Raw genomic sequence first — 26521 nt, forward strand, 5'->3', positions numbered from 1 at the left:
GCTACCTATCTGTAACATATTTTAACATATTGAATAAACATATCTCAAAATGTATTTGGTCCAATAAAAAAAACCAAGGATTAAATAAAAATGTATTAAAAAACCTGAGTCCATGGGTGGTCTAGGTCTTCGGAAGACCGTCTTCCCAATCTCCAACACTACTACTGGTCAGCCCAACTTCGAACTATAGTATCATGGTCATTGGGAGGACCAGACTCACACTGGATACAGATAGAAGCGGGATATGTTGCTCCTTTACCTCTAGACTCTCTTATATTTATAAAGAATTCTGATCAAATAAAAAATATAAAGCAATACTTCACGGTTGTGAATACCCTGTCTGCATGGAAAGATTGCTAGAAAAAGTTTGGCATAACTAAATGCATCTCCGTTTATTCACCTATTCATCAAAACCCTGACTTAAAAAAAATATTTTCACTCAACTGATATAAACAAGTGGAGACACTTGGGAGTAACTCAACTTAAATACCTTTTTCATAAAAACTGGAAATTAAAAGGAAATTCAGGAGCTAAGAGAAGAATATAACATTCCTAACTCAGACTTCCTAAAATATATGCAAATTCAAAGCACTTTAAGTTCACTTACTAAAGAAAACAAGTTAAGCTTTGAAATGACAGAATTGGAAGAAACTACCTCATCCACAATTAAAAGGGCAAATCAGTGAACTATATGAAATTCTAACTAATGAATGCCAAACAGTCTTTCCAGCTCTATTAAGGTGCTGGGAGACGGACCTGGCAATGAAATTTGAAGAAAACAATTGGCAAGACATCTGTGATCTAATTTTCTTTCCCTTTACAAGCAATAAGATCAAAGAAAGTAATTTCAAATGTATTCATAAATTCTACCATACTCCTGTAAAAATGCACAAAATTTCAAAAGAAAACCGAATTGCCCAAGATGTAAAATTAAAGAAGGAACATTTCTGCATACTGTATGTTTTGGCAATGTGACAAATTGAAGAATTTCTGGAACAAGATTAACTTATTTACTAAATCTGTCATGAAGCTGGAATTTGAGTTATCCCCATGTGTCTATCTATTAAATAATATAATAAACTGCCACTTAGACCATAATAAATGCAGACTGTTGGTATCCATAACATACTTGGCAAAGAAATGTATACTTCTCCTATGGATAAATGCGCTTTCACCAACATTCAATATGTTCATAGAACAAATATCTCAGTTTCTTCCCTTAGAAAAGATAACGCTTGAAAAGCATAACCAGGGTCATTTATTTCAAGAACTTTGGAATCCACTCTATACTCAACTGGAAATTCATAATACAGTCCTATAAATGTGTCATATCTAATATAACAGATGTGGAGTTTTAGCGGATTAGATTAGCTGATCTGCTGAGGCTCTTTGTCTGCGTGTAAGTGCCTGGTTGCCTGTGCGTGGCTGTCGGGCCCCGCCCCCGCGGGGTCGGGTCTGGGAACGGGAGCTGAACATGCAGCGGCCCGGACCCTTCCGTGTCGGGGTGGGCATCGACAGGCGGGTGTGAGCAACCGAGTGCTATAACCGGTCACTGTTTACAATATCAACATTTGCACTTTTATTTCCTATTACTTATTTACTTATGACTTATTTATTTTTATTTATTTTGTTTGTTTGTTTGTTTGTTTGTTTGTTTGTTTGTTTATTTGTGTGCGTGTGTGTGTGTGCATGTGTACCTGTGTGTGGGCATGTGTGCGTGCGTGTCTGTGCCTGTGTGTCCGTGTGTGTATGCCTATGTGCACGTGTGCGTGCGTGTATGTCCCAGTGTGTGCAAGCGTGAGTGAGAGATGGGAGAATGGATTGAGTGGGGAGCACAGTGAAAATTGTTCATGAGAGTGACACTGAACATTCTGTAGATCTGTCGATTGAATGTGAAACCTCATGAAAAAATTTAAAGATTTCAAAAATAATAATAATAATAATTTTAAAAAAAAACGTATGGGGTAGAGAGGTTCTCAAACCTTTCATGACTAAATGTCCTTGTCAGGGAAGAACTCATTTTCATGAATGTATGATAAATGTGGGATTATTCTTTCTAGAGATCAACCTGACAAGTTCAACTTGACAACAGAAAACTTCTAAATGGATTTAAATCTAAATCAGATTTCCCTGTCAGATACTGATGTTAGCTAACACTGCAACAGGAAATAAACCTGGTCCTAGCTGTTACCTAGCAACGCAGTCCCACTGAAACCATCTAATAAAACAGACTAATATAAAGTAACAGGACTACATACAGCACAGCAGGGACTAGTATAACATCACATGACTACATACTATACAGCAGGGACTAGTATAACATCATATGACTATAGGGCTGGGCGATAAAACGATAACGATAACTATCGCGATAAATTATTTCCTCGAAATAAACATGAAACGTGGTCGCAAAGTTTCGATATATCGATTTTCCAAGCTTGGCCCCGCCCCCGTCGCTTCCTGATTCCACTGCGCAGGCGCAACAACCGACCTGTAGGAGTCGCTGTCCACAACGCCCGATCCCCACCCATCAGTCTCCCTCCCCCTAATACTGCCAATGTGTATTAGTGTGGACGACCAGCTAAACTGAAAGCAATGTGGAGCGCTGGGCTCGAACAGGGAGGCGTTCCTGTTCGAGCCCAGTCTCCAGTATTTGTGGTGAGCGCCTTGCCCACTGCACCACGTAGCCGCCTCGTCGACTTTCTCTTATGACCTTCCAAGGTGGTTGTCGTAAGAGAAATCTTATGACAATGTTGGTGAATGAGGTCCAGAGACTTTATGTAAAATAAACAATACAGTGAGCGAGCTGCCAACCAGAAGCCCCCCCCCCACCCCGCCCCCCTCTTTCCTTTCAGACAGAAACCCTCTCTCGGAAAGACTGCCCCAGTTTCCTCTCTGTTCTATTTCTATTTAAAGGTTCCCTGGTCTTATCTGTCTGGATCAGTGTTGCAAAGAGCAAAGGGAATATTATTTTATATTATTTATATATTATTTGAACTTAAAATGTCAGCAACAGAGTCCTGTTGTGTATTTAATTTGTTACAGTCAGAAAGTGAAGAACATCTGATGAAAATAAAATAAAGTACTCATATCAGTACTCTGTATCGGCAAGTACCCAAAAGTAAGTACTTGTACTTGGCCTGAAAAACAGTGGTATTGGGACATCCCTACTTGAGAGACCAAATTAAATGGATACAGATAGTCAGATGTCAGATGTGGATTAAGCCTAGTCGTGGACTAAACATGTGCTGTCAAAGAAGAGCAGATCCTTAGTCTAGGGCTTAATCACTGACTGGGAAACGGTCCATGGTTTCTGAAAGACTCTGATCTCAGATTTGTTAACATAAATAGGTTGAACATGTGTTTCATGTTCATGCAGAATATAATCTTACAGAAAACAGGAAGTTTGTGAAAATGACTCCTTGTATGTGTGAGTCACTAATGTGTCACTAAACCGTATACTTCTGCTAAAAGAAGGAAACAGGACTTAGTGGTAGAAGTATACCAAGCCTCAAGTGGAAATATTCACAATTATACAACGGCATGCAAATTTCTCTATTCTGATTGGCTGAAACAGTCCATTTACACGTATGTATCCTTCATAATCCACGCTCCTGGTCCCAGGACCCGCCCACCACCGAATCACATCACTCCGCCGGATCACTCCGTCGGAAAAAACAAGATGGCGGACAATAATCTTTAACAAATGGATATGTTGATAGCGTCATAACGACTAAATATAAAGCGATTCTGTCAAGGGGAACGTGTTAGTATTTTAAACAATGTTGGATGATGTAATTGATGGGTCTTGACTCAATCTAGAACAAAAGAAAAATCGCGGATTGATTGATAGATTAATTGATTGATTTAAATTTCTTCCTTCCTACTTTCTTGCAGCGTTCTCTCTCACACTGTCCGACGCTGGCGTACCCACAAACACACACACACACATACACACACACACACACACACACACACACACACACACACACACATACACACACGCACACACACACTGTGACACACACACACACACACACACACACGCACACACACACACACACACTCCTGTCTGCAACAGCAGGGGAGTCAGACTGAGAGAGAAGCAGCGCTGTTTTAAGTGAGCATGGTCTATTGAATTGATTGATTGGTTGATTGCTAATTTTATTACTGTACCCCTGGTTTCCAACTGGTTAAGTTTAGGCTAAAAGAAATAAATAAAAAAATAGGGCGAAGAAAACGTTTTTTTCCTATAGGGCAAAGAAAACGTTTTAATAAATTTTCAATCAATCATTCCAATAATACACAGTTGGATGTGTTAGTTGGTTGGATGCACTTCAAGCTGCTTCCACATGAGGCAACTTCTCTCAATCATTCCAATAATACACAGTTGGATGTGTTAGTTTGGTTGGATGCACTTCAAGCTGCTTCCACATGGAGTTGTGGGAACTACTTTTTCTGGCGGATGGTTTTTTCAATAAATCTTCGATTAATGTGTGTTTATTGTATAGAAATAAGGTTGGATGAATCTGGCAGTTGTATAAAAGCTTTACACCACGTGCAGTCGTGATTTGTGACCAATAAACCATGCCTAGGGGGGTCTAACGACCCTCGGCTGCGCCTCGGGCCTAACAACCACCCCTAGGCATGGTTTATTGGTCACAAACCACTCCTGCGTGTGATGTAATGCTTAATTATACAACGGCATGCAAATTTCTTGATTCTGATTGGCTGAAACAGTGAAGTTACCGGTTGTTATTTCGTATAACACACTCCACGTGACCCCAGAACCCGCCCACAACCGAATTACTTTTTTTTCCGAATGAATCCGCTGTTCATTCTTTTCTGAATGAAACCAAGATGGCGGACAATAATCTTTATGAATGGATGTATTGATTTTGTCATAACGACTCATTCAAAAAAGATACAGTCACCTGGAATATGTTAGTTGTTTACACAATGTTGGATTATGTAATTGGTTTGTCATGACCCATTGTAAAACAAAATATAAATCGGGGGGGGGGGGGGTTCTCAGGCTGAGTGCTCTCTGTGTCGGTGTCCGTCGCGCAAAAGCTGGCTGGAAGTCTCATTGAATAATATAAGTCTGTAAACTTATACAGCAGGAGAAGCCGGAGAAGGAAAAAAGACATGCTGACATTGACGAAAATGAACTTATCGTTGTACATTTTGATCTATGTACATGTATGATGTTACCCCGAATATGTAAAGCCGCGGGCACCGACACGATTTACACCAATCATTGTTTAAGAAGCACAGTGAAGTTACCGGTTGTTATTTGATTGATTGATTGATTGATTGAAAATTGTATTAACAGATTGCAGAATGGGTACAATACAGTACAGCTCAATACCAGAGAAACACTTTCGTCTTGTTTACATCAGGGTCCCCCATTTTCAATTCATCATAACATATATGACATACAGATAGACAGTACTGCTACATCTATACATTTATGACATACCAGATTTACAAATACAGTACTGTTTGTGATACAAGAAGAGTCTAAAAAAGAGAGTATATACATTTGACGAAGAAACTGTACATTGGAGGAGGTTGGTAGGTAGGAGATTTGTAGGTGGGGGGGTATTTCGTTTAACACACTCCACGTGACCCCAGAACCTCAATGTAAATAAGCCATAATCACCCTACAAAAACAGTACTGTATTTGTAAATCTGGTATGTCATAAATGTATAGATGTAGCAGTACTGTCTATCTGTATCTGTATGTCATGTATGTCTGTAAACTTGTGCATAACGGAGTGTGGCTCTATAGCAGAGTGATTTTATATGAAGTTTGTTGTTAGATGGCATGCTTTGTAGCAACCTCCCTCTGCTTCAAAAGGACACTGTCGCACGAAGCGATTTCACTGGATGTCCCGGACACAATGTAAGTATGGATATATTCGTAACGAATCATTAAAAAAAGATACACTCAACTGGAATATGTTAGTTGTTTACACAATGTTGGATTATGTAATTGGTTTGTCATGACCCATTGTCAAAACAATAATACATTGCAGGATGTATATGAAGTTGTTGTTAGATGGCATGCTTTGAAGCAACCTCCCTCTGCTTCTAGACACGGAGGCAACTTTTTATATATTTTTTGTACCTACTTTTTCTGCAGATGGTTTTGTGAATAAATCTCCATTATGCTTCAATTACTGTGTGTTTATTCTATAGTAATAAGGTTGGGTGAATTCGGCCATTGTATAAAAGTATTACACCACTTGAAGTCGTGTGTTATACAAATTAGATCACGCCTCGGCTGCGCCTCGGGCCTAACAACCACCCATAGGCGTGATCTAATTTGTATAACACACTCCGTCGCGTGATGTAATGCTTAATTAAACACTAGTGGTAGAAGTATACACCCCTCCTGGAGCCTCAAGTGGAAATATTCACCTTGACTGCCACGCTGTTTGCACGTTGTGTTGTGAGGGTGCCAGCCTTATAGTCGTTTCCACGGTCATTTCACTATGTTTGCGAAGCTGTGTGTGTGTTCTGTATTATAGCTGTGGAGACAATGGTGTGGCTCATTTTGACAAACGTTACTTGTAGTGCAAGATGGGAATAATAGTTTGTTTCCACACGCTGTAGTTTGTAGTTTATTACACGCTAAACATTGTGCATTTCCAAGATAATCCAGTTTTTTTTCATAGATCGTGAGATAAAACGTGTTATGTGCAATAAGCCCAAACCGTTCTGGCTGATCCCATGAAACTCCAAATACTCCCAAATCAAAGGTATATGACATGTATATATATACCATCACAAAATCATCAAGGGGGGGGGGGGGTCGTTTTAACTCAAAACTCTGATCGTGTTTGCCGACCATGTTTTTCGTCCGGTGAAACACAGTGATCGTTAGAAAAACACGAAACACGAAATATTCACCATTAAACACTAGTGGTAGAAGTATACACCCCTCTTGGAGCCATGGAATGGAACTTTTCACCCGTAAACAGAATTCACATAATGACTCTGAACAGTTCAGTCAACATTATATATATATATATGAAAAGCTTTCCCAGAACTGGAGACATGAAATAAACAAACAAAACACACCTGAAAGGGTTAAATGGTTATTCATTAGCAGATGTCTGTAAAGTCAAAGCTGCAGTAGGCAACTTCTGAGAGAATAGCAAGAGTGAGACCAGGTGGTTGTGGTCGTTGTGCACTTTTTGACGAGGAGCGTGACTTGGTGGTCTTAGTTTTCCGATGAGAGCCCATGAACGGAAATACCACTTGGCAGGCCAGAAACAACAGCTCCCTGCGTCAATAACCAATCAGATGTTTTTGGCCTGTGTCAATAACCAATCAGATGTCTTTGGCCTGCATCAATAACCGATCAGATGTCTTTGGCCTGCCACGTGGTGTTCCCAGTGTGGAAACCACCTGCTGATCAGAGGCTGGGAAATATTTTGTATTATGTTTTTAAGAATTAAAGCTGAATTTTAAGATGAATCTAAGATGAATTTAAGATTAATTTAGGCTGAATTCAAGATGAATCTAAGCTGAATTTAAGAAGATTTCAGCTTAAAGCTGCTGGTTCCTCTGGGAGCCAGTGTAAAACCTTGAGAAGTGACGAGAGCTCCATTTCTGCCGGGCAGGTGATCACACTCTTGCTGACGTCTCAGAAGTTGCCTGCCGCATTAATAGCGTGAATAAATAAACAGTGGATATTAATGAACAGAAACTCACTCAAACAGCTCCTTGATGGAGTTAAGTATCCGAGGCGACGTCGCAGAGGCCGACCTAGAAGAACACGGGGTTCAAAGGTCACACTTGTAGGATGTTCTTCAACCAGACCGGAGTCAAATGAACCGTGATGGTGTTCTACAGCTGATGTGGCCTGATGTCTATCTGAACACATCAACATGTCTCCTCTCTCTGGTTCTAGATACGAGTGGAATTGAAGATTTCAACCCCCTAGCATTAATAAAGAAAACCCCATAGTTATCCTGAATGAAAGCACAAGGCAGATGATTGGATCTAGAAGCTGTCCATATTCAGCACAAGGCAGATGATTGGATCTAGAAGCTGTCCATATTCAGCACAAGGCAGATGATTGGATCTAGAAGCTGTCCATATTACTGAAAACTGTAAGCGGAGAGCCTATTGGGATGCTAGATCCTAATGTGAAACACTGTGATTCTACCTGTCTATCTTTTTATGCTCGCTTATGCCTGTATTTTTTGCTGTTGTGAAGCACTTTGAACTGCAACCTCTGTATGAAAAGTGCTATACAAATAAAGTTATTATTATTATTATATTCAGCACAAGGCAGATGATTGGATCTAGAAGCTAGGGCTGGGCGATAAAACGATAACGATAACTATCGCGATAAATTATTTCCTCGAAATAAACATGAAACGTGGTCGCAAAGTTTCGATATATCGATTTTCCAAGCTTGGATATGAGCACACGCACTAACAACCAATCAGTGAAGGAGATGGCCGATAGCGGAAGGAGACCCGGAAGGAGACGCGGAGGTAGGACTCAGTAAACAAGGCTGGCTAGGGCTAATTAGCTTGCACGGCGCTATTTTACAGGTTACCTGCCGAGTTGGTGTGTGTTTTGAATTCTGAGGGTAACTGTTATAGTAGTGTGGGGTATACGGTGGACGTCGTTGCAATGAATTGGGCGGAACAGAGTATTTTAGGGTCATTTTTAGTACATTGTCATGAGATACTCCGCTTGCTTTGGCTAACTGCTAACGTGCGCGGACTGATGACGACATCAACTCGACTCTCGAGACATTCACAGCAGCAAAACAAGTCTATTAATAACCCGTCCATCGGCGCCGGGCATAATTAATTTAATTAAACTTGACAGACATTATATCGACGATAATTATCGATATCGAGTTATATGAAAATAATTTTATAATTTTATCGCGATAACGTTTTTGGCCATATCGCCCAGCCCTACTAGAAGCTGTCCATATTCAGCACAAGGCAGATGATTGGATCTAGAAGCTGTCTATATTCAGCACAAGGCAGATGATTGGATCTAGAAGCTGTCCATATTCAGCACAAGGCAGATGATTGGATCTAGAAGCTGTCTATATTCAGCACAAGGCAGATGATTGGATCTAGAAGCTGTCCATATTCAGCACAAGGCAGATGATTGGATCTAGAAGCTTGTCCATATTCAGCACAAGGCAGATGATTGGATCTAGAAGCTGTCCATATTCAGCACAAGGCAGATGATTGGATCTAGAAGCTGTCCATATTCAGCACAAGGCAGATGATTGGATCTAGAAGCTGTCTATATTCAGCACAAGGCAGATGATTGGATCTAGAAGCTGTCCATATTCAGCACAAGGCAGATGATTGGATCTAGAAGCTTGTCCATATTCAGCACAAGGCAGATGATTGGATCTAGAAGCTGTCCATATTCAGCACAAGGCAGATGATTGGATCTAGAAGCTGTCTATATTCAGCACAAGGCAGATGATTGGATCTAGAAGCTGTCCATATTCAGCACAAGGCAGATGATTGGATCTAGAAGCTGTCTATATTCAGCACAAGGCAGATGATTGGATCTAGAAGCTGTCTATATTCAGCACAAGGCAGATGATTGGATCTAGAAGCTGTCCATATTCAGCACAAGGCAGATGATTGGATCTAGAAGCTTCACAATGTGCCACATCTGATTGGACAGTGATAACATTCATGAAAGGATCCTCCTACATGTATAACCTTCAAACACTCTTGTTTTAACACAACAATAATATTATTATTATTTGCAGTTAGAGAAAGTTAAACAACTAGTGATGGGTGATACCACTGCAGTTAGCACCAACAACGTTATTTGAGATTAATCAAACTAGAAATTGTTGTTATACGTGACATTTGTATACAGGGCGTGAAATTAACACCAGCCACCAGGCCTTCCTAGTACCAGCCACAAGTACATAATAATACTATAACACTGTACGTACTATTACTCAGTAGTACTAATTTATATATTTTATATATTAATATTATATATTACTACTGCACTTTACTGGTACATTTGCACTCTGGTTGGATGCCAAACTCATTTTCGCTGTACTGTACCCGTGCTGCATAATTGACAATACAATTGAATCTAATCAAATATAACATTTTATTTTGAGTGGCTGGTCAGATGTCTACTCTACCAGACACACAGGCAGGTAACCAACCAATGTCTGGGTGGCTCCTTTCCTTTCTACTAATCTAATTGGCTGCTAAAATAGTAGCTGTTGGGACACACAAACTGGCCAGTGGACACAAACGTTAATTTCCTGCCCTGTTTATATATATAAACTATTCAAGGCAATAAGGGCTATTTTGCATATTTCTAACATAAATCCTTATTGTTCTGTTGTGAGGAGGAGAATCAGAGAGCTCAGCCACAGTGCTCTAGTAACTGCACCAGATGCCCCCCAATAACTGCACCAGATGCCCCCCAATAACTGCACCAGATGCCCCCCAGTAACTGCACCAGATGCCCCTCAATAACTGCACCAGATGCCCCTCAATAACTGCACCAGATGCCCCCCAATAACTGCACCAGATTCCCCCCAATAACTGCACCAGATGCCCCCCAATAACTGCACCAGATGCCCCCCAATAACTGCACCAGATGCTCCCCAATAACTGCACCAGATGCCCCCCAATAACTGCACCAGATGCCCCCCAATAACTGCACCAGATGCCCCCCAATAACTGCACCAGATGCCCCCCAGTAACTGCACCAGATGCCCCCCAATAACTGCACCAGATGCCCCCCAATAACTGCACCAGATGCCCCCCAGTAACTGCACCAGATGCCCCCTAGTAACTGCACCAGATGCCCCCTAGTAACTGCACCAGATGCCCCCTAGTAACTGCACCAGATGCCCCCCAATAACTGCACCAGATGCTCCCCAATAACTGCATCAGATGCCCCCCAGTAACTGCACCAGATGCCCCCCAGTAACTGCACATGGAAATAAGTCTAAGGACTTTCTTGCACTACATATATTGCATATATGATGTCTTTTCATACTGTATGCACCTGTGTATTGTATTTTATTATGTCAAATAAAATCAATCAATCAATCTCAGAACACAGAACATGCTGTTAAGTTTTATGTCTCGTCCTCACAACAGAACAGTAGGATTTGGGTTAAATTAATTAATGAATCAATCAGATTGAATACCACTTTAAACAAATGATTGTATTTCACCTGAAAAGACGAGTGTGGCCTCTCTCAACCGTGCGCTGGTCACTCTTGGGGGAGGCAGAGCGGGAACAGGGAGCGCTAAATGAGCTGGAACCTGTAGACCTACAAGACAAAGACTTTATAAAGATCTGGACAACATACAGTAGTTACAAAAATACAGACAACCTTTATCAAGGTCTGGACAACATAGAGTTACAACACAGTAGAGAACCTTTATCAAGGTCTGGACAACATAGAGTTACAACACAGTAGAGAACCTTTATCAAGGTCTGGACAACATAGAGTTACAAGAACACAGTAGAGAACCTTTATCAAGGTCTGGACAACATAGAGCTACACCACAGCAGATAACCTTTATCAAGGTCTGGACAACATACAGTAGTTACAAAAATACAGACAACCTTTATCAAGGCCTGGACAACATAGAGTTACAACACAGTAGAGAACCTTTATCAAGGTCTGGACAACATAGAGTTACAACACAGTAGAGAACCTTTATCAAGGTCTGGACAACATAGAGTTACAAGAACACAGTAGAGAACCTTTATCAAGGTCTGGACAACATAGAGTTACAACACAGTAGAGAACCTTTATCAAGGTCTGGACAACATAGAGTTACAACACAGTAGAGAACCTTTATCAAGGCCTGGACAACATAGAGTTACAAGAACACAGTAGAGAACCTTTATCAAGGTCTGGACAACATAGAGTTACAAGAACACAGTAGAGAACCTTTATCAAGGTCTGGACAACATAGAGTTACAACACAGTAGAGAACCTTTATCAAGGTCTGGACAACATAGAGTTACAACACAGTAGAGAACCTTTATCAAGGCCTGGACAACATAGAGTTACAAGAACACAGTAGAGAACCTTTATCAAGGTCTGGACAACATAGAGTTACAAGAACACAGTAGAGAACCTTTATCAAGGTCTGGACAACATAGAGTTACAACACAGTAGAGAACCTTTATCAAGGTCTGGACAACATAGAGTTACAACACAGTAGAGAACCTTTATCAAGGCCTGGACAACATAGAGTTACAAGAACACAGTAGAGAACCTTTATCAAGGTCTGGACAACATAGAGTTACAAGAACACAGTAGAGAACCTTTATCAAGGTCTGGACAACATAGAGCTACACCACAGCAGATAACCTTTATCAAGGTCTGGACATCGACAATGTGGAGCTACAAGACCATGACATAATGTTATCAAGGTCTTTAGAGGGAAAGAAATATCTGGACATTGACAACATTTACTTCACAACAATGTGGAAATTCAGCAACCACTGTGACTAGAGTTATATTTAAGTGAATGTAACGTTACTTGCATATCAGTGACCAAACCTTCATAATATAGGAACCTTGGCTTTTACCATCAGCCTCACGGCACGGGCACACTGCTGACGAATGAATTTCACGCGCGGCTCCCTCGTGAGATCGCACGCCTGGCCAGGCACACACCTCCCCCCCGGGGCTATATAAGCGTGCGGCGCGCAGGGAGGAATGCACATTCAACAGAGCATTCTACAGACTACAGACTAGAGTTTGCGCTCGCGGCCAGTGTGCCTACTATCATCCGTTAACATGGGAGCGGAAGTGAAGAGGCAGCCGCCCGTCCGTCCGTGTTCATTCGTCAGCAGTGTGCCCGTGCCGTCACTGTCTCATAATAGTAGCAGGCTTGTCTCTCAGGTAGAGGGTGAAGGAGAGGTCTGTCTCTCTGTTACTTACATATCAATAGTGATTTTCATCTTGGCTGCCGTCTCCAGCTCCTTCAGAAGGTTGGCTTCCCTCACTCTTTGTTGTGGGGAGAGAAATACAAGGATATCAATCAGCTTTTCTGTCAGTACTAATACTGGTATGATTCATTTCCTGTTTAGTAATAACAACAGAACTTTATGCATTATGTTTTTAGTTCCCCCTCTTTTTTTCAGACACAGGAGAGGTTATTTAATGAAACAGTAGGAAGGCTAAGAGGGAGACACAGGAAAGAAGGTTATTTATTGAGACAGTAGGAAGGCTGAGAGGGAGACATAGGGGAGAAGGTTCTTTATTGAGACAGTAGGAAGGCTGAGAGGGAGACACGGGAGAGAAGGTTATTTAATGAGACAGTAGGAAGGCTGAGAGGGAGACACAGGAGAGAAGGTTCTTTATTGAGACGGTAGGAAGGCTGAGAGGGAGACACAGGAGAGAAGGTTCTTTATTGAGACAGTATGAAGGCTGAGAGGGAGACACAGGAGAGAAGGTTATTTAATGAGACAGTAGGAAGGCTGAGAGGGAGACACAGGAGAGAAGGTTCTTTATTGAGACAGTAGGAAGGCTGAGAAGGAGACACAGGAGAGAAGGTTCTTTATTGAGACAGTAGGAAGGCTGAGAGGGAGACACAGGAGAGAAGGTTCTATATTGAGACAGTAGGAAGGCTGAGAGGGAGACACATGAGAGAAGGTTCTTTATTGAGACAGTAGGAAGGCTGAGAGGGAGACACAGGAGAGAAGGTTATTTAATGAGACGATAGGAAAGCTGAGAGGGAGACACAGGAGAGAAGGTTCTTTATTGAGAGAGTAGGAAGGCTGAGAGGGAGACACAGGAGAGAAGGTTCTTTATTGAGACAGTATGAAGGCTGAGAGGGAGACACAGGAGAGAAGGTTATTTAATGAGACAGTAGGAAGGCTGAGAGGGAGACACAGGAGAGAAGGTTATTTAATGAGACGGTAGGAAGGCTGAGAGGGAGACACAGGGGAGAAGGTTATTTAATGAGACGGTAGGAAGGCTGAGAGGGAGACACAGGGGAGAAGGTTATTTAATGAGACAGTAGGAAGGCTGAGAGGGAGACACAGGAGAGAAGGTTATTTAATGAGACGGTAGGAAGGCTGAGAGGGAGACACAGGAGAGAAGGTTATTTAATGAGACAGTAGGAAGGCTGAGAGGGAGACACAGGAGAGAAGGTTATTTAATGAGACGGTAGGAAGGCTGAGAGGGAGACACAGGGGAGAAGGTTATTTAATGAGACGGTAGGAAGGCTGAGAGGGAGACACAGGGGAGAAGGTTATTTAATGAGACAGTAGGAAGGCTGAGAGGGAGACACAGGGGAGAAGGTTATTTAATGAGACAGTAGGAAGGCTGAGAGGGAGACACAGGAGAGAAGGTTATTTAATGAGACAGTAGGAAGGCTGAGAGGGAGACACAGGAAAGAAGGTTATTTAATGAGACAGTAGGAAGACTGAGAAGGAGACACAGGAGAGAAGGTTATTTAATGAGACGGTAGGAAGGCTGAGAGGGAGACACAGGGGGGAAGGTTATTTAATGAGACAGTAGGAAGGCTGAGAGGGAGACACAGGAGAGGTTATTTAATGAGACGGTAGGAAGGCTGAGAGGGAGACACAGGGGAGAAGGTTATTTATTGAGACAGTAGGAAGGCTGAGAGGGAGACACAGGGGAGAAGGTTATTTAATGAGACAGTAGGAAGGCTGAGAGGGAGACACAGGAGAGAAGGTTCTTTATTGAGACAGTATGAAGGCTGAGAGGGAGACACAGGAGAGAAGGTTATTTATTGAGACAGTAGGAAGGCTGAGAGGGAGACACAGGAGAGAAGGTTATTTATTGAGACAGTAGGAAGGCTGAGAGGGAGACACAGGAGAGATGGTTCTTTATTGAGACAGTAGGAAGGCTGATGGGGAAACACAGGAGAGATGGTTCTTTATTGAGACAGTAGGAAGGCTGATGGGGAGACAGAGTAGGAGAGGCACAGGAGAGAAGGTTCTTTATTGAGAAGGCAGGAAGGCTGAGAGGGAGACCGGCTCTTTATTGACACAGGAGAAAATGTTATTTACTGAGACAGTACAGTAGGAAGGCTGAGAGGCAGACAGAGTAGGAGAGGCACAGGAGAGAAGGTTCTTTATTGAGAGAGAATGAAAGCTGAGCGGGAGACAGAGGAGAGAAGGTTCTTTATTGAGACAGTCGGGAGGTGACAGGGAGACAGAGGAGAGAAGGTTCTTTATTGAGACAGTAGGAAGGTGACAGGAAGACACAGGAGGGAAGGTTCTTTATTGAGACAGTAGGAAGGCTGAGAGGGAGACACAGGAGAGAAGGTTCTTTATTGAGACAGTAGGAAGGTGACAGGAAGACACAGGAGGGAAGGTTCTTTATTGAGACAGTAGGAAGGCTGAGAGGGAAACAGAGTAGAAAAGGTTATTTATTGAGACAGTAGGAAGGCTGAGAGGGAGACACAGGAGAGAAGGTTCTTTATTGAGACAGTAGGAAAGTGACAGGAAGACATAGGAGGGAAGGTTCTTTATTTGAGACAGTAGGACGGTGACAGGAAGACACAGGAGGGAAGGTTCTATATTGAGACAGTAAGAAGGCTGAGAGGGAGATACAGGAGAGTTGGTTATTTATTGAGACAGTAGGAAGGCTGAGGGGGAGACAGAGTAGGAGAGGCACAGGATAGAAGGTTCTTTATTGAAAAGGCAGGAAGGCTGAGAGGAAGACAGGCTCTTTATTGATATAATGAAAGAAGGTTCTTTATTGAGACAGTAGGAAGGTGACAGGGAGACAGAGGAGAGAAGGTTCTTTATTGACACTGGAGAACATTTTATTTACTGAGACAGTAGAGTAGGAAGGCTGAGAGGCCAGTAGGAGAGGCACAGGAGAGACGGTTCTTTATTGAGACAGTATGAAGGTGACAGGAAGACACAGGAGGGAAGGTTCTTTATTGAGACAGTAGGAAGGCTGAGAGTGAAACAGAGTAGAAAAGGTTCTTTATTGAGACAGTAAGAAGGCTGAGAGGGAGACACAGGAGAGAAGGTTCTTTATTGAGAGAGTAGGAAGGCTGAGAAGGAGACACAGGAAAGAAGGTTCTTTATTGAGACAGTAAGAAGGCTGAGAGGGAGACACAGGCGGGAAGGTTCTTTATTGAGGCAGTAGGGAGGTGACAGGGAGACACAGGGGAGAAGGTTCTTTATTGAGACAGTAGGAAGGTGACAGGAAAACACAGGTGGGAAGGTTCTTTATTGAGACAGTAGGAAGGTGACAGGAAGACACAGGAGGGAAGGTTCTTTATTGAGACAGTAGGAAGGCTGAGAGTGAAACAGAGTAGTACAGGTTCTTTATTGAAACAGTACGAAGGCTGAGAGGGAGACACAGGAGAGAAGGTTCTTTATTGAGAAAGTATGGAGGCTGAGAGGGAGACACAGGAGAGAAGGTTCTTTATTGAGACAGTAGGAAGGCTGAGAGGGAGACACAGGAGAGAAGGTTCTTTATTGAGACAGTAGGGAGGCTGAGAGGGAGACAGCAGAGATTCATGTGATTCCAGGGGTCTTAATCACTACACCATCTCTGAACACAACCATCAGCGTTTTACCAGCTTTTATCTTCTGGTCAGGCCTGATAACAACAGCCCTGTTTGCTGATATGTATGTCACTTAGACTGCATTTACAGTCTATACATATGCTTTGCAAGACTCTATTCAATCCTATTTATTGTCGCTACTGTTCCTAATTTATGCAAATGACATGTTGTCAGCTTGTGACTGCAACTTGTTCCTGTTCGCGGACGACTCAGCCCTGCTGGTCTCTGACAAGAACAAGTTCTGTTTCATTAGGGGCTCTGCTTGGCATCACTACTACTGCACTCCCTCGCGTACGTGCACGCGCACTGAATAAATTCCACAAATGTACCTTTAATACCAGTATTAGTCTGACCACACCCCTCATCAGCTTACCTTCATAAGCAGGTGTGTGGTCACCTGCTCTCCTCCTTCTCGCTTTCACCACAAGGAAGTGCCTCGGTAGTACCCCACTTAACGTGTTGTTAGTTGACGTGGAGAAAAATTTGTTTACAAGGAAGGAGATACGTTGACATCATATCTTTATTTTCTCTCTCACTTTTTCCGAGAAAATACGGCGATATTGTCTTCGTACTGGAGTGTCTGGAAGATGTTGATCATTCTAAAAATCCTCCACCGGTTTTCGTATTGGGAGCACGCCGCTGCATGCTTCTCAACTGCAGTTCCTTGCTGTGTTTGTTGGGGTGAAACCTGTCAGGCCACAGCTGAACTGTCGGACATGCCGCTGTTGTGAGAAGCGGTGCGTTCCAGGTTGGGTGAGTAGTGTTTTTGCTGGCAGGCTCCACTTGTCTGTTAGTGCTATGGGGGCTACTTGACAATGTTTATGGAAACCGGCCCCAGGCTAGGGTCCTTTGTTCAGCCACCTAGGCGACAGAAGGCCTTGGTCTGAAGACCATTATAGTTTTAACTAGTGGGCCGCGACCATTAACACTGGTGATCCCTGTGTGTTTTGGACGAGTGGATTCTCTCTGTCACCGTGTTAAGGCCCCATCTTTCATATCCAAATGAGAGTATTCCTTCACGAGGGGATATGTGCATGGATGTGCGATAGCGGCAGATCCATGTTCAAAGTCAGCTACACAGGCCAGTTGGTATTGTGCTGATTCCGTCGGGTGTTGGTAAAATCACCGTTGTGAAGCGGTGTTGACATCTTGTTTTCTCTTTTCTCTTAAAAAGTGAGGAGAGGTTCAGAACGGCGGCCTGTCTGGGTGAGTGTTATGTCATTGTTTACAGGTTCAGTTGATAGCTGCTTAGCTTACGGTTAGCCAGTCAGCTGTTAACTGCTGCGTTAGCCTGCTGGGATCGCTGCATGGCCTGCTCAGGTTGGGCCTACTGTTAGCCAGTCAGCTGTTAGCTGCGGTGCTAGCATGTCGTGATCGCTAGGTAACGTTAGCTTGCTGCTATAGGCCATGGCCTGGCGCGGGGTAGCTTAGCTTCTCGCGCGCCGCCGTGAGCTCGCTTCTGATCGCGTGCGTCGTTAGCTCGGCGTCTCGCGAGCAGAAGCAGAAGCAGAGCGGCCGTTAGCTTGATGCTATTCTGTTGAACGTGCTTTGATTTTAACATGTTTTACACTCTTGACTACGACGTCATCCTTGACAGGGGATGTTTCGTCGACCCTGCCCTGAGCCAGGACGGCAAGGTTGCATCAACAAAGGACTGTAGTGTGGGTTGGAGCGGCGACGCTGCCCAGTTCGAACAACACAGGAGCGGCTGTGTTCCTACGGTGTCTGTGACTGCACTTCGCTGATCTACGTTCCGGGTAGGAACAGGTTTGACCAGACCTTATAACACGTTTTCTGGTTTTACTTTTCTAAATGTATTGTGAATAACGATGTTTTTCCCAAAACGTGTGTTGCTGCAATGCATTTGGGATACGGCGCGGGTTATGTGTGAGCTGTTTTTGTCACTGGCAGTTAGCTTCTCCGTGCAAATCGGGATGTAATGATCTGGTTGTTGTGTGAGAAACATCATGGTGTTTATATGTACAGTGTACTCACAACTAAGGTAACTAACCTATGAAGCTATGCTTGGTGACAAGTGAGTAAAAGAATGTTCTTTTCTCAGCCTGTGATGACAATGAACAGTGTGTTCACATATTAACAGGTTTTCCTGTTTTAACTGGCCGTATTGAGGGTAAAATAAGAGGATTGTGTTTTTCCCCCCGGTTCCGTGGGGACTTTTTCATCCTCCTATCAGACATGTTTGTGCACTATTTGTGTCTTTTGTGTGGTAGGGATGCGATGTAACTCTTAGCTTGATTGCTGAGGTTGTGCTAAATCTGCTGGAGAAACTTTATTTTCCTAAAAGAAAAAATGGTTTGGTCGCTGTCGTGTGTGCTTAGCAAGGCCTGTGGCCGATACTAATCGAGAATGATGTATTCTCTCATTGTGAAAAACGGCGTTCCTCTGTTGAGTGTTTTTGCCATTTTTTGTAGGTGATGATGGGTTGTGTGTGTCATGTGACCTACAACTGGGTTGGACTGGCCACAGAAGCACATGTGTATGTTGGACCGGGGCTCTTAGAGCCCTCTCTATTCTGTGTTTTTCCTTAGTAAAAATCAGATAGCAGGTTAGCTCATGCGCTGTGTGGAGCTGTCAAACGCTTCATAGAGCTGACTATGACTGTCATATTCTCTTTTTGTCATTACATCGTATCATGGGTGTGGGGTCGTAAAGGGGTGAACTGGTAACCTTTCCTCTCCCCCTTGTTTCTGTCGGTCAGGGGTACACCCCCTGTCCTTCAAGGTTCCCGTCACGTGGCGGTTCGGCACGTTACGGGGGGGGGGGAGGGAGTTTCCTGGTCCCACGGCCTGGTATATTGGGCGTGTGCACCGCAGGAATTCCCCCGCCATAGAGTACGTCACCGTGCGCGTCTCTGTTGGTAGGACTTCCGTGTGCTGTTCAGGTCCATGTGATGGATCTGTTTCAGGGGGGTGGTCAGGGCTCCTCCTCACCAAGCGCCTATTCGGGCCTTCTGTGAGTTCGGACTCCTTCTTCCATGTGAGGGAGCCTCCATCTGAGTACAGAGCCTTCCTCCTCAGATTGTCAAAGTGAGTGGACCCTCTAGAAGGGTCCTATTCTATTGTATATGTATTCGATTCAATTCGATTATTGAGTGTGTATGGGTTCAGTGCCTCTTCCCCGGAGAGCCCTAAAACCGATTTTTTACATGGCTCAAGGTGCAATATATTCTTTTCAATCTGTACAGCTCGCGTGGGAAGTCTCTCTGGGGATCCCCGTCTCCTTCCTATGGGAGGGTGGTGGGATGTAAAAATGTGAACAATTTTTACCCCTGGCTGTGTAGACTGGGATACATACTGTTGATGCTTCCTTCTTTTCTATTCAAAAAGTTTTGGAGTTAGGGAGTGTCACACCCCTCTTGTCGTTCCCCTGGGCGCCTTGGGAATTCAATGACAGGTCTAAATAGCCTGTTCATTGATGGGGGTGTGTCCCGACGCACGTATAGTGCTAGCTCGCTGTAAACAGGCGACTGACTGGCACGCCTTGGTTGCTTGTGGTTGAAACGGCGTTTTTATAAAGCAACTGAGATGGGGGTTTTTCCTCTTCCGACGACCAAATCCCACGACCTGGGTTGGTTTTTCGACGGATTCTCGTTCATGTCTGGGGGATGATGACGGAATGGATCTGAACATATGTAGAGGGGTCTCACGCCCTTGGGGTGGGCCACCAGGCGCGGTTCGGCCGAACGTCTGGGTGGCGCCTTCTTTTTCATGTTAAGATCGACACGCATATCTGCCCTTTCTCCTGGAGTTGGCATGTCGGCGTGGTTAGGGCACGGGACTGGTTCTGGTCACGCTGGACCGGATCAGTTGAACCCGTTGTCCGCCGGGGATGCAGATCTGCTGTTCTGGTACCCTGAGGGACTTGGGCTTTTTTCAGGGGGAAAAATGCCAGGTCGGTCCGGGTGTCACAGGGTTAAGCGCTATGGAGACCCTGGTTGGGTACGTTTTTACTCAGCACTGTCGTAATGGCTTACGGCCATGCCAACCTGTACACGCTCGATCTCGTCGGATCTCGGCCGCTACACAGGTTGGTCCTGGTTAGTACTTGGTTGGGAGACCGCCTGGGAATACCAAGTACGGTGTGCTTAGGGGCTGGTTCTCCATTATTTTTCGCTCCTCTCTCACGCATGGCGAAGAGGGGCCTGTTGGGGGTGGTCTTTGACCTCCTCTGATGACCCTGTGCTTCCCGTATCGCCAGGCCCGGTCCGAGGTAATGTTCGTCGACCCGTAGGCCTGGGTTAACCCTTTTTTGGAAACTGAGACACTTGTACTGCGGTATAGCCGGTGTATACCCGCAGGTGTGTTTTGGAGTTTTTTCTTGAGGGGTTATAGGAACAACCACCGCTTTGGGTAACACCAAGGTGGTTGATTCCCTGGTGTGTTGGAGCAGTGTCAACTCCCGGGTTACCCGGTTGAGGGTGCCCCTGCACGTTCATGACGTCTGCCAATCGTGTCAGCCTTCTCTGCCTCAACCCCTCTGGGTGGGGGTTTTTAAATGGAGGCTTGGTCATGCAACGACGCCAGCATGCGCCCCTTCCGCCGGGGCAGCTGTGTTCAGCTGTCCCCTCTGGCGCTTGTCTCGTCCGCAGTCTCCAGGCTAGGGTTAACAGCCTGTTGCCTGGTTTTTCCCCGGTGCGCTGCCTGCTTCCGTTGGTTAACCTTTTTTGTGTGCTTACGGCCATGCTGACTGCCTGTTCTGCAGGGTCAGTGTGCCAGGCGGTGTACTATTGGGGGGACAGGGCCCGCTCGGCCTACGGCCGTACCGACCTGAACACGCCCGATCTCGTCCGATCTCGGAAGCTAAGCAGGTTCTGGCCTGGTTAGTACTTGGTTGGGATACCGCCTGGGAATACCAGGTGCAGTAACTGAGGGGCCTTTGTCCGAATACGCTGGCGATGCGGGGGGCGGGGCACTACGTGCCCACCTGGTGGGGTCTTGATGCTGGCATCATGGACTTCTCCGGGCCCCCATTCCAGGGAGTCCAGTCCTTTTGGTGGGTCTGGGTCTTCCTTCGCGCTCCGCTGCTACGGCCTTGCCACGGGGTTGGGTTTGCCCTTGACCCCGTGATTCTGGGGGCAGTAACGAGGTTGTTCCTCCGTTCGTTCCCGGGTGGCATGCGGGTTGTGCGTGTGTGTAGTCGTGGGGTCAAGCCACGGTCTGCTCACCCTGTGCGTTGAGTTGCTTGAGTGCCTCTTCGCACGGTCGGGTCCGTCGCCTTCCCGTGAAGCCCCTAATAGGGGGGATACCCTCCATTAGGGGGGGTCGGGGGGGCTCGGCCCTCCCTGTTCTGATGGTTTTGGGGGGCTGTCAGCGGGGTGTATTTGTCAGCCAGCGGCTCCGCTTGGCCTCCCCTTGTGCAGTAGTGATGCCAAGCAGAGCCCCTAATGAAACAGAACGTTAGGTTATGACTATAACCAAGTTCTGTCAATTAGGGGTGACGCTTGGCATCAGACGGCCGCTGCAGCCCTTGACCTCACCTTGTGGTGAAAGCTTGGGAAGGAGGAGAGCAGGTGACCACACACCTGCTTATGAAGGTAAGCTGATGAGGGGTGTGGTCAGACTAATACTGGTATTAAAGGTACATTTGTGGAATTTATTCAGTGCGCGTGCGCGTACGCGAGGGAGTGCAGTAGTAGTGATGCCAAGCGTCACCCCTAATTGACAGAACTTGGTTATAGTCATAACCTAACGTTATAGGTTGAAAAAACCCTCAGCTCAGAACTCGGCAGAATCTGCACCTGGCTCGCTGATAACAAACTATCATTACACCTGGGTAAAACAGAGTCCATTCTTTTTGGATCAAATAACAAACTCAGCGAGACCAAAAGATGGAAAGATGAAATTACATACCTAGGTTCCATCCTAGAGGCAAATCTTTCCTGTGACAAAATGGCATCCAATGTAATCAAAAAAGTCAACCAACGAACTAGATTCTTGTACCGGATCTCCTCTCTGGTAAACAAGAATACCCTGAAGACTCTGGCAGGAGCACTCATTCAAGGGTACTACGACTATGCTTGCATCTCATGGTACCAAAGCACCTCAAAGGCGCTAAAAACAAGATTACAAACATCACAAAACAAACTGGTCAGACTACTACTTGACCTTACCCCTAGAACCCACCTCACCCCTGCCCACTTTGACTACCTAGGATGGCATAGAGTAGATGACAGAGTACAGCAACTTGCAATGGGCCTGGTCTACAAGATACACTACACGACTAAGGTACCCATGTACATGTCAAAATACTTCCCAAAGGTCAGTGAATACCACGACCACAACACCAGAGGGAGCTCAACAAATTATGTTAAACCCAGATTTGGCTCAAGGGACTAAACACATTTCGCAATTATGCCACATCAATGTGGAACGCCCTACCCAAAGCTGTAAAGGAATGTGAATCACTACCCACTTTCAAAACCACTCTCAAAGAGCACCTACGGGAGACTGCAATTCGAAACTGGCACCCGTAAATGGCCTAACCCAACCCCCTCCAATGTACAGTAAATGTCCTAACCCAATAATACACAAGATCCTCTTCTTGGAACCAAGTAAGGTTTCCTCGATATTCCAATGTACAGTTTTGCTTGTACAGTTGTACAGTTTCCACCACCCACCCAACCCCCCCCCCCTCCCACCCAACCACCTCCAATGTACAGCGACCCCCCCCCACCCCACCTACCCAACCTCCTCCAATGTACAGTTTCTACGTCAAATGTATATACTCTCTTTTTTAGACTCTTTTTGTATCACAAACAGTACTGTATTTGTAAATCTGGTATGTCATAAATGTATAGCTGTAGCAGAACTGACTATCTGTATGTCGTGTATGTCATATATGTCATTATGAATTGAAAATGGGGGACCCTGATGTAAACAAGACGAAAGTCTTTCTCTGGTCTGCATCCCCTTAACAATTGTGTGTATTGAGCTGTACTGTACTGTACCCATTCTGCAATCTGTTAAATAAAGTTTTCAATCAATCAATCAATACAAACCTTTAACCTCTTTTTTCATTCTATTATATTTTCTAAGACTGTATTACTATTATTATCATTCAATTAACTTGTTTACTTGATTGATTGATGAGGGAGTAACAACAGGAACAGATAATCTCACTGCCATGTTGCTAATGTGATCAACAGACTCGAGTCTCCCAGTGAAGCACATGACACCCGTGGTCTCTAATGGACGCAGCAGAAACACGTCAAAACAAGCAGAACATAAAGACGCCATCGTCTCCGGCGCCGCTCACCTGGACCTGCGTTCGTTGCGGCTGTTCATGCGCGCGGCGTCCCTCTGCTTCTGGTGGATGAGGTCGTCCAGGAGCTCGCATTCGCGGACCTTCTCCCGGCGGAAGCTGTCGTCCATGCCGTGGTGCAGCTCCAGCAGGAGGTCGTACTGCCTCTTCAGGGCCACGTTCCCCTGCTGGACCTCGGAGGTCCGGAGCTGCAGACCCTGGTGCTCGGCCTCCGCCCCCGCCAGGCACCGCTGGACCACACGCATCCTGGAGACACAGGTGCAGACGAGTCACTTCTGCCCACGTCACGTGAAGCTGTGATCTCACCGGCAGCTCTGAAAAGGTCACCGGCAGACCGGCGGCGCGTGACGGTAGCGCTGCCGTGGAGCTGGACGCGCTGCTATTTTACCTTTCTCTCCATAGAAAAACCCCAGTCAGAATCTCTCCGGTAAATTTCTGGAAACATTCCGGAAACTTTCCATGGGAAGTTAAGCTCGGGATTTTTTTTTAAATGTTGCCAATTTTAATTAAGAAAAATTGCTTATAATAGTGAACCTATTTTGGGGGAGGATACACATACAAAGGCAATATCAGGTCTCGTGGCATGTTTTTGTTCAAATATCCCCATTTAAAGGAAGGAATGTTGAATTGCAAATCTGCACCTTGCATTAAATACACAATGCACTCCTCCATTACATGTACAGGTAACTGCCAGCATGCAGAGGCAGTCTATATAATGAGACAGATCACTGTGGTAGTTTAACCAGAGACAGTCTATATAATGAGACAGATCACTGTGGTAGTTTAACCAGAGACAGTCTATATAATGAGACAGATCACTGTGGTAGTTTAACCAGAGACAGTCTATATAATGAGACAGATCACTGTGGTAGTTTAACCAGAGACAGTCTATATAATGAGACAGATCACTGTGGTAGTTTAACCAGAGACAGTCTATATAATGAGACAGATCACAGTACTTTCTGTTCACATACCACAGTACTCTGTTCATTCCTGGACCCACTATTTCACAGTGCCCCAAAGTATTTGGTCAGATTCGGAAAGTACCGTAGTCATTTTTAGCATGTAGTCAAAAGTTCTTGATGACCAGATGTTTTATTCAAGTTGTATCTCTGTTGGAATCAGCTGTGACTACAGTCTGCAGGGCTCCGAGTCATTATGAGGCAGCAGCACAGGGACAAATAATAGCAGGACAACCACAGAGCTATTAAAGCAGCCTTGAATCATAAAGCTACAGCCTGAGATGAATAACTAAGATATTATTAACTAACCCTAAAAAAAATCCAGGTCAGTCGTTAAAGGGATATTCACTTTAGTAGAACTTTAGTAGAAAAGTTGTACTAAAGTGCATAGCATGTACAATAATGCTGTATATACCATATATATAGCTATCCACATATGTATGTACATGTCTGCACATAATCCTTTTACACATCTGTAGATACTATATCTATAATATAGAGAGCTGTGTAGCAGTAACATGGTGATTAGAGGCTGGTTGTTCATGAGTTATTCAGGTCAGTCTTCTGGAGAAGCTGAAAGTAAGATATGAAGATATGAAGAGGGAGGGAGAGAGAGAGAGAGAGAGAGAGAGAGAGAGAGAGAGAGAGAGAGAGAGAGAGATATGAAGGAGGACTGGTCTCACCTGGCATGTTGCTCTTCCAGTATCGACTCCTTGATCTTTATCTCCTGCTGAATCTCCAGCACCTGATAGGCCAGCTGACAAACACACAGAGAGAGACTCAACCACTGTTTCACACACAGAGACTCATCCACTGTGTCACACACAGAGGGCGGGATCCTCTAAGAATGGATTGCGCGGTGCTAATTGCACCCTTAACTGTGCATGGTTTGCGCGCGGTATCTGCTCCGTCTTTGCGAGCGTACATTTCGTCAACGCTCTTGTCTGCACGGATGTCGCACGGGTGTCCGTGTGCCTGCCAGACTTTGTGACCGCACGGATCCCCCCATGGATATGCGCACCGAATTATGCGCCATCGGTTGTGTGATAGTAAAGGGTTAACCTTCTGTGTATTGTCGCAGTGAAAGGGTTAACCGGTTGGTAGTGCGGCAGTGAAAGGGTTAAGGATATTGCGCGGATGAGATACCAGCACAGACATGCCCATTATGTGTGCAGTTTGCTCCTGATCTGCTCCAGCGCAGTTGGCTCGCGGAGCAGTCTGCACCTGACAGCGCTGTTGGCAGTAGAGGATGACATATTTTCGGGATTCCCGCGGGTCCCGCGGGATTACCACGGGAAGGGAGTCAATTTCACTTTGAATCCCGTGATTGGGCAGGACCGGGAGTAAAAGTCAACGGGAGCAGAAGGGAGTGGGAACTATGACAACAAAATCAACGGGATTTGGACGTGATACATCGGTGCATCGCTAATGTAAATGTTTGGTGGTTTTATATTTAACTAAGGCAGACATCAGGGCTGTACAGCAAGCTATGAAAAAATCGGTCTGTGCGATGAATGAATTTACTGCACTAGCACCCGTGCAATAGGCATTCGGTTCATATCGATACTCTTATTTTGAAAATCCTGTGGCAAGTCTCAGTCATTTCCTCCCAATCGCAGCTCCGGCAGCATATAATAATGCAGGACCTGCTCAGAGGTCTTTAATTGGCATTGGCAATTATCCTCAACACACACCGGAACACACACG

General features: G+C 44.7%; 1 protein-coding gene across 2 annotated transcripts in view; it reads right to left on the reverse strand.

Moving 5' to 3' along the window:
* atg16l2 (ATG16 autophagy related 16-like 2) overlaps positions 1-26521 on the reverse strand; it is a 171744-nt gene that overhangs the window by 116173 nt on the left and 29050 nt on the right. For both annotated transcript variants that reach the window (XM_084314865.1, XM_084314866.1), the window contains 5 exons: positions 25498-25571; positions 23847-24098; positions 12956-13021; positions 11225-11323; positions 7726-7779 (listed from right to left, as the gene is read on the reverse strand). In XM_084314865.1, the coding sequence (XP_084170991.1) occupies positions 7726-7779; positions 11225-11323; positions 12956-13021; positions 23847-24098; positions 25498-25571 (545 nt within the window). The remainder of the gene's footprint in view (positions 1-7725; positions 7780-11224; positions 11324-12955; positions 13022-23846; positions 24099-25497; positions 25572-26521) is intronic.

Source organism: Notolepis coatsorum (assembly GCF_963971535.1).
Source record: "Notolepis coatsorum genome assembly, chromosome: 1".
In the NCBI taxonomy this organism is placed as follows: Eukaryota; Metazoa; Chordata; class Actinopteri; order Aulopiformes; family Paralepididae; genus Notolepis; species Notolepis coatsorum.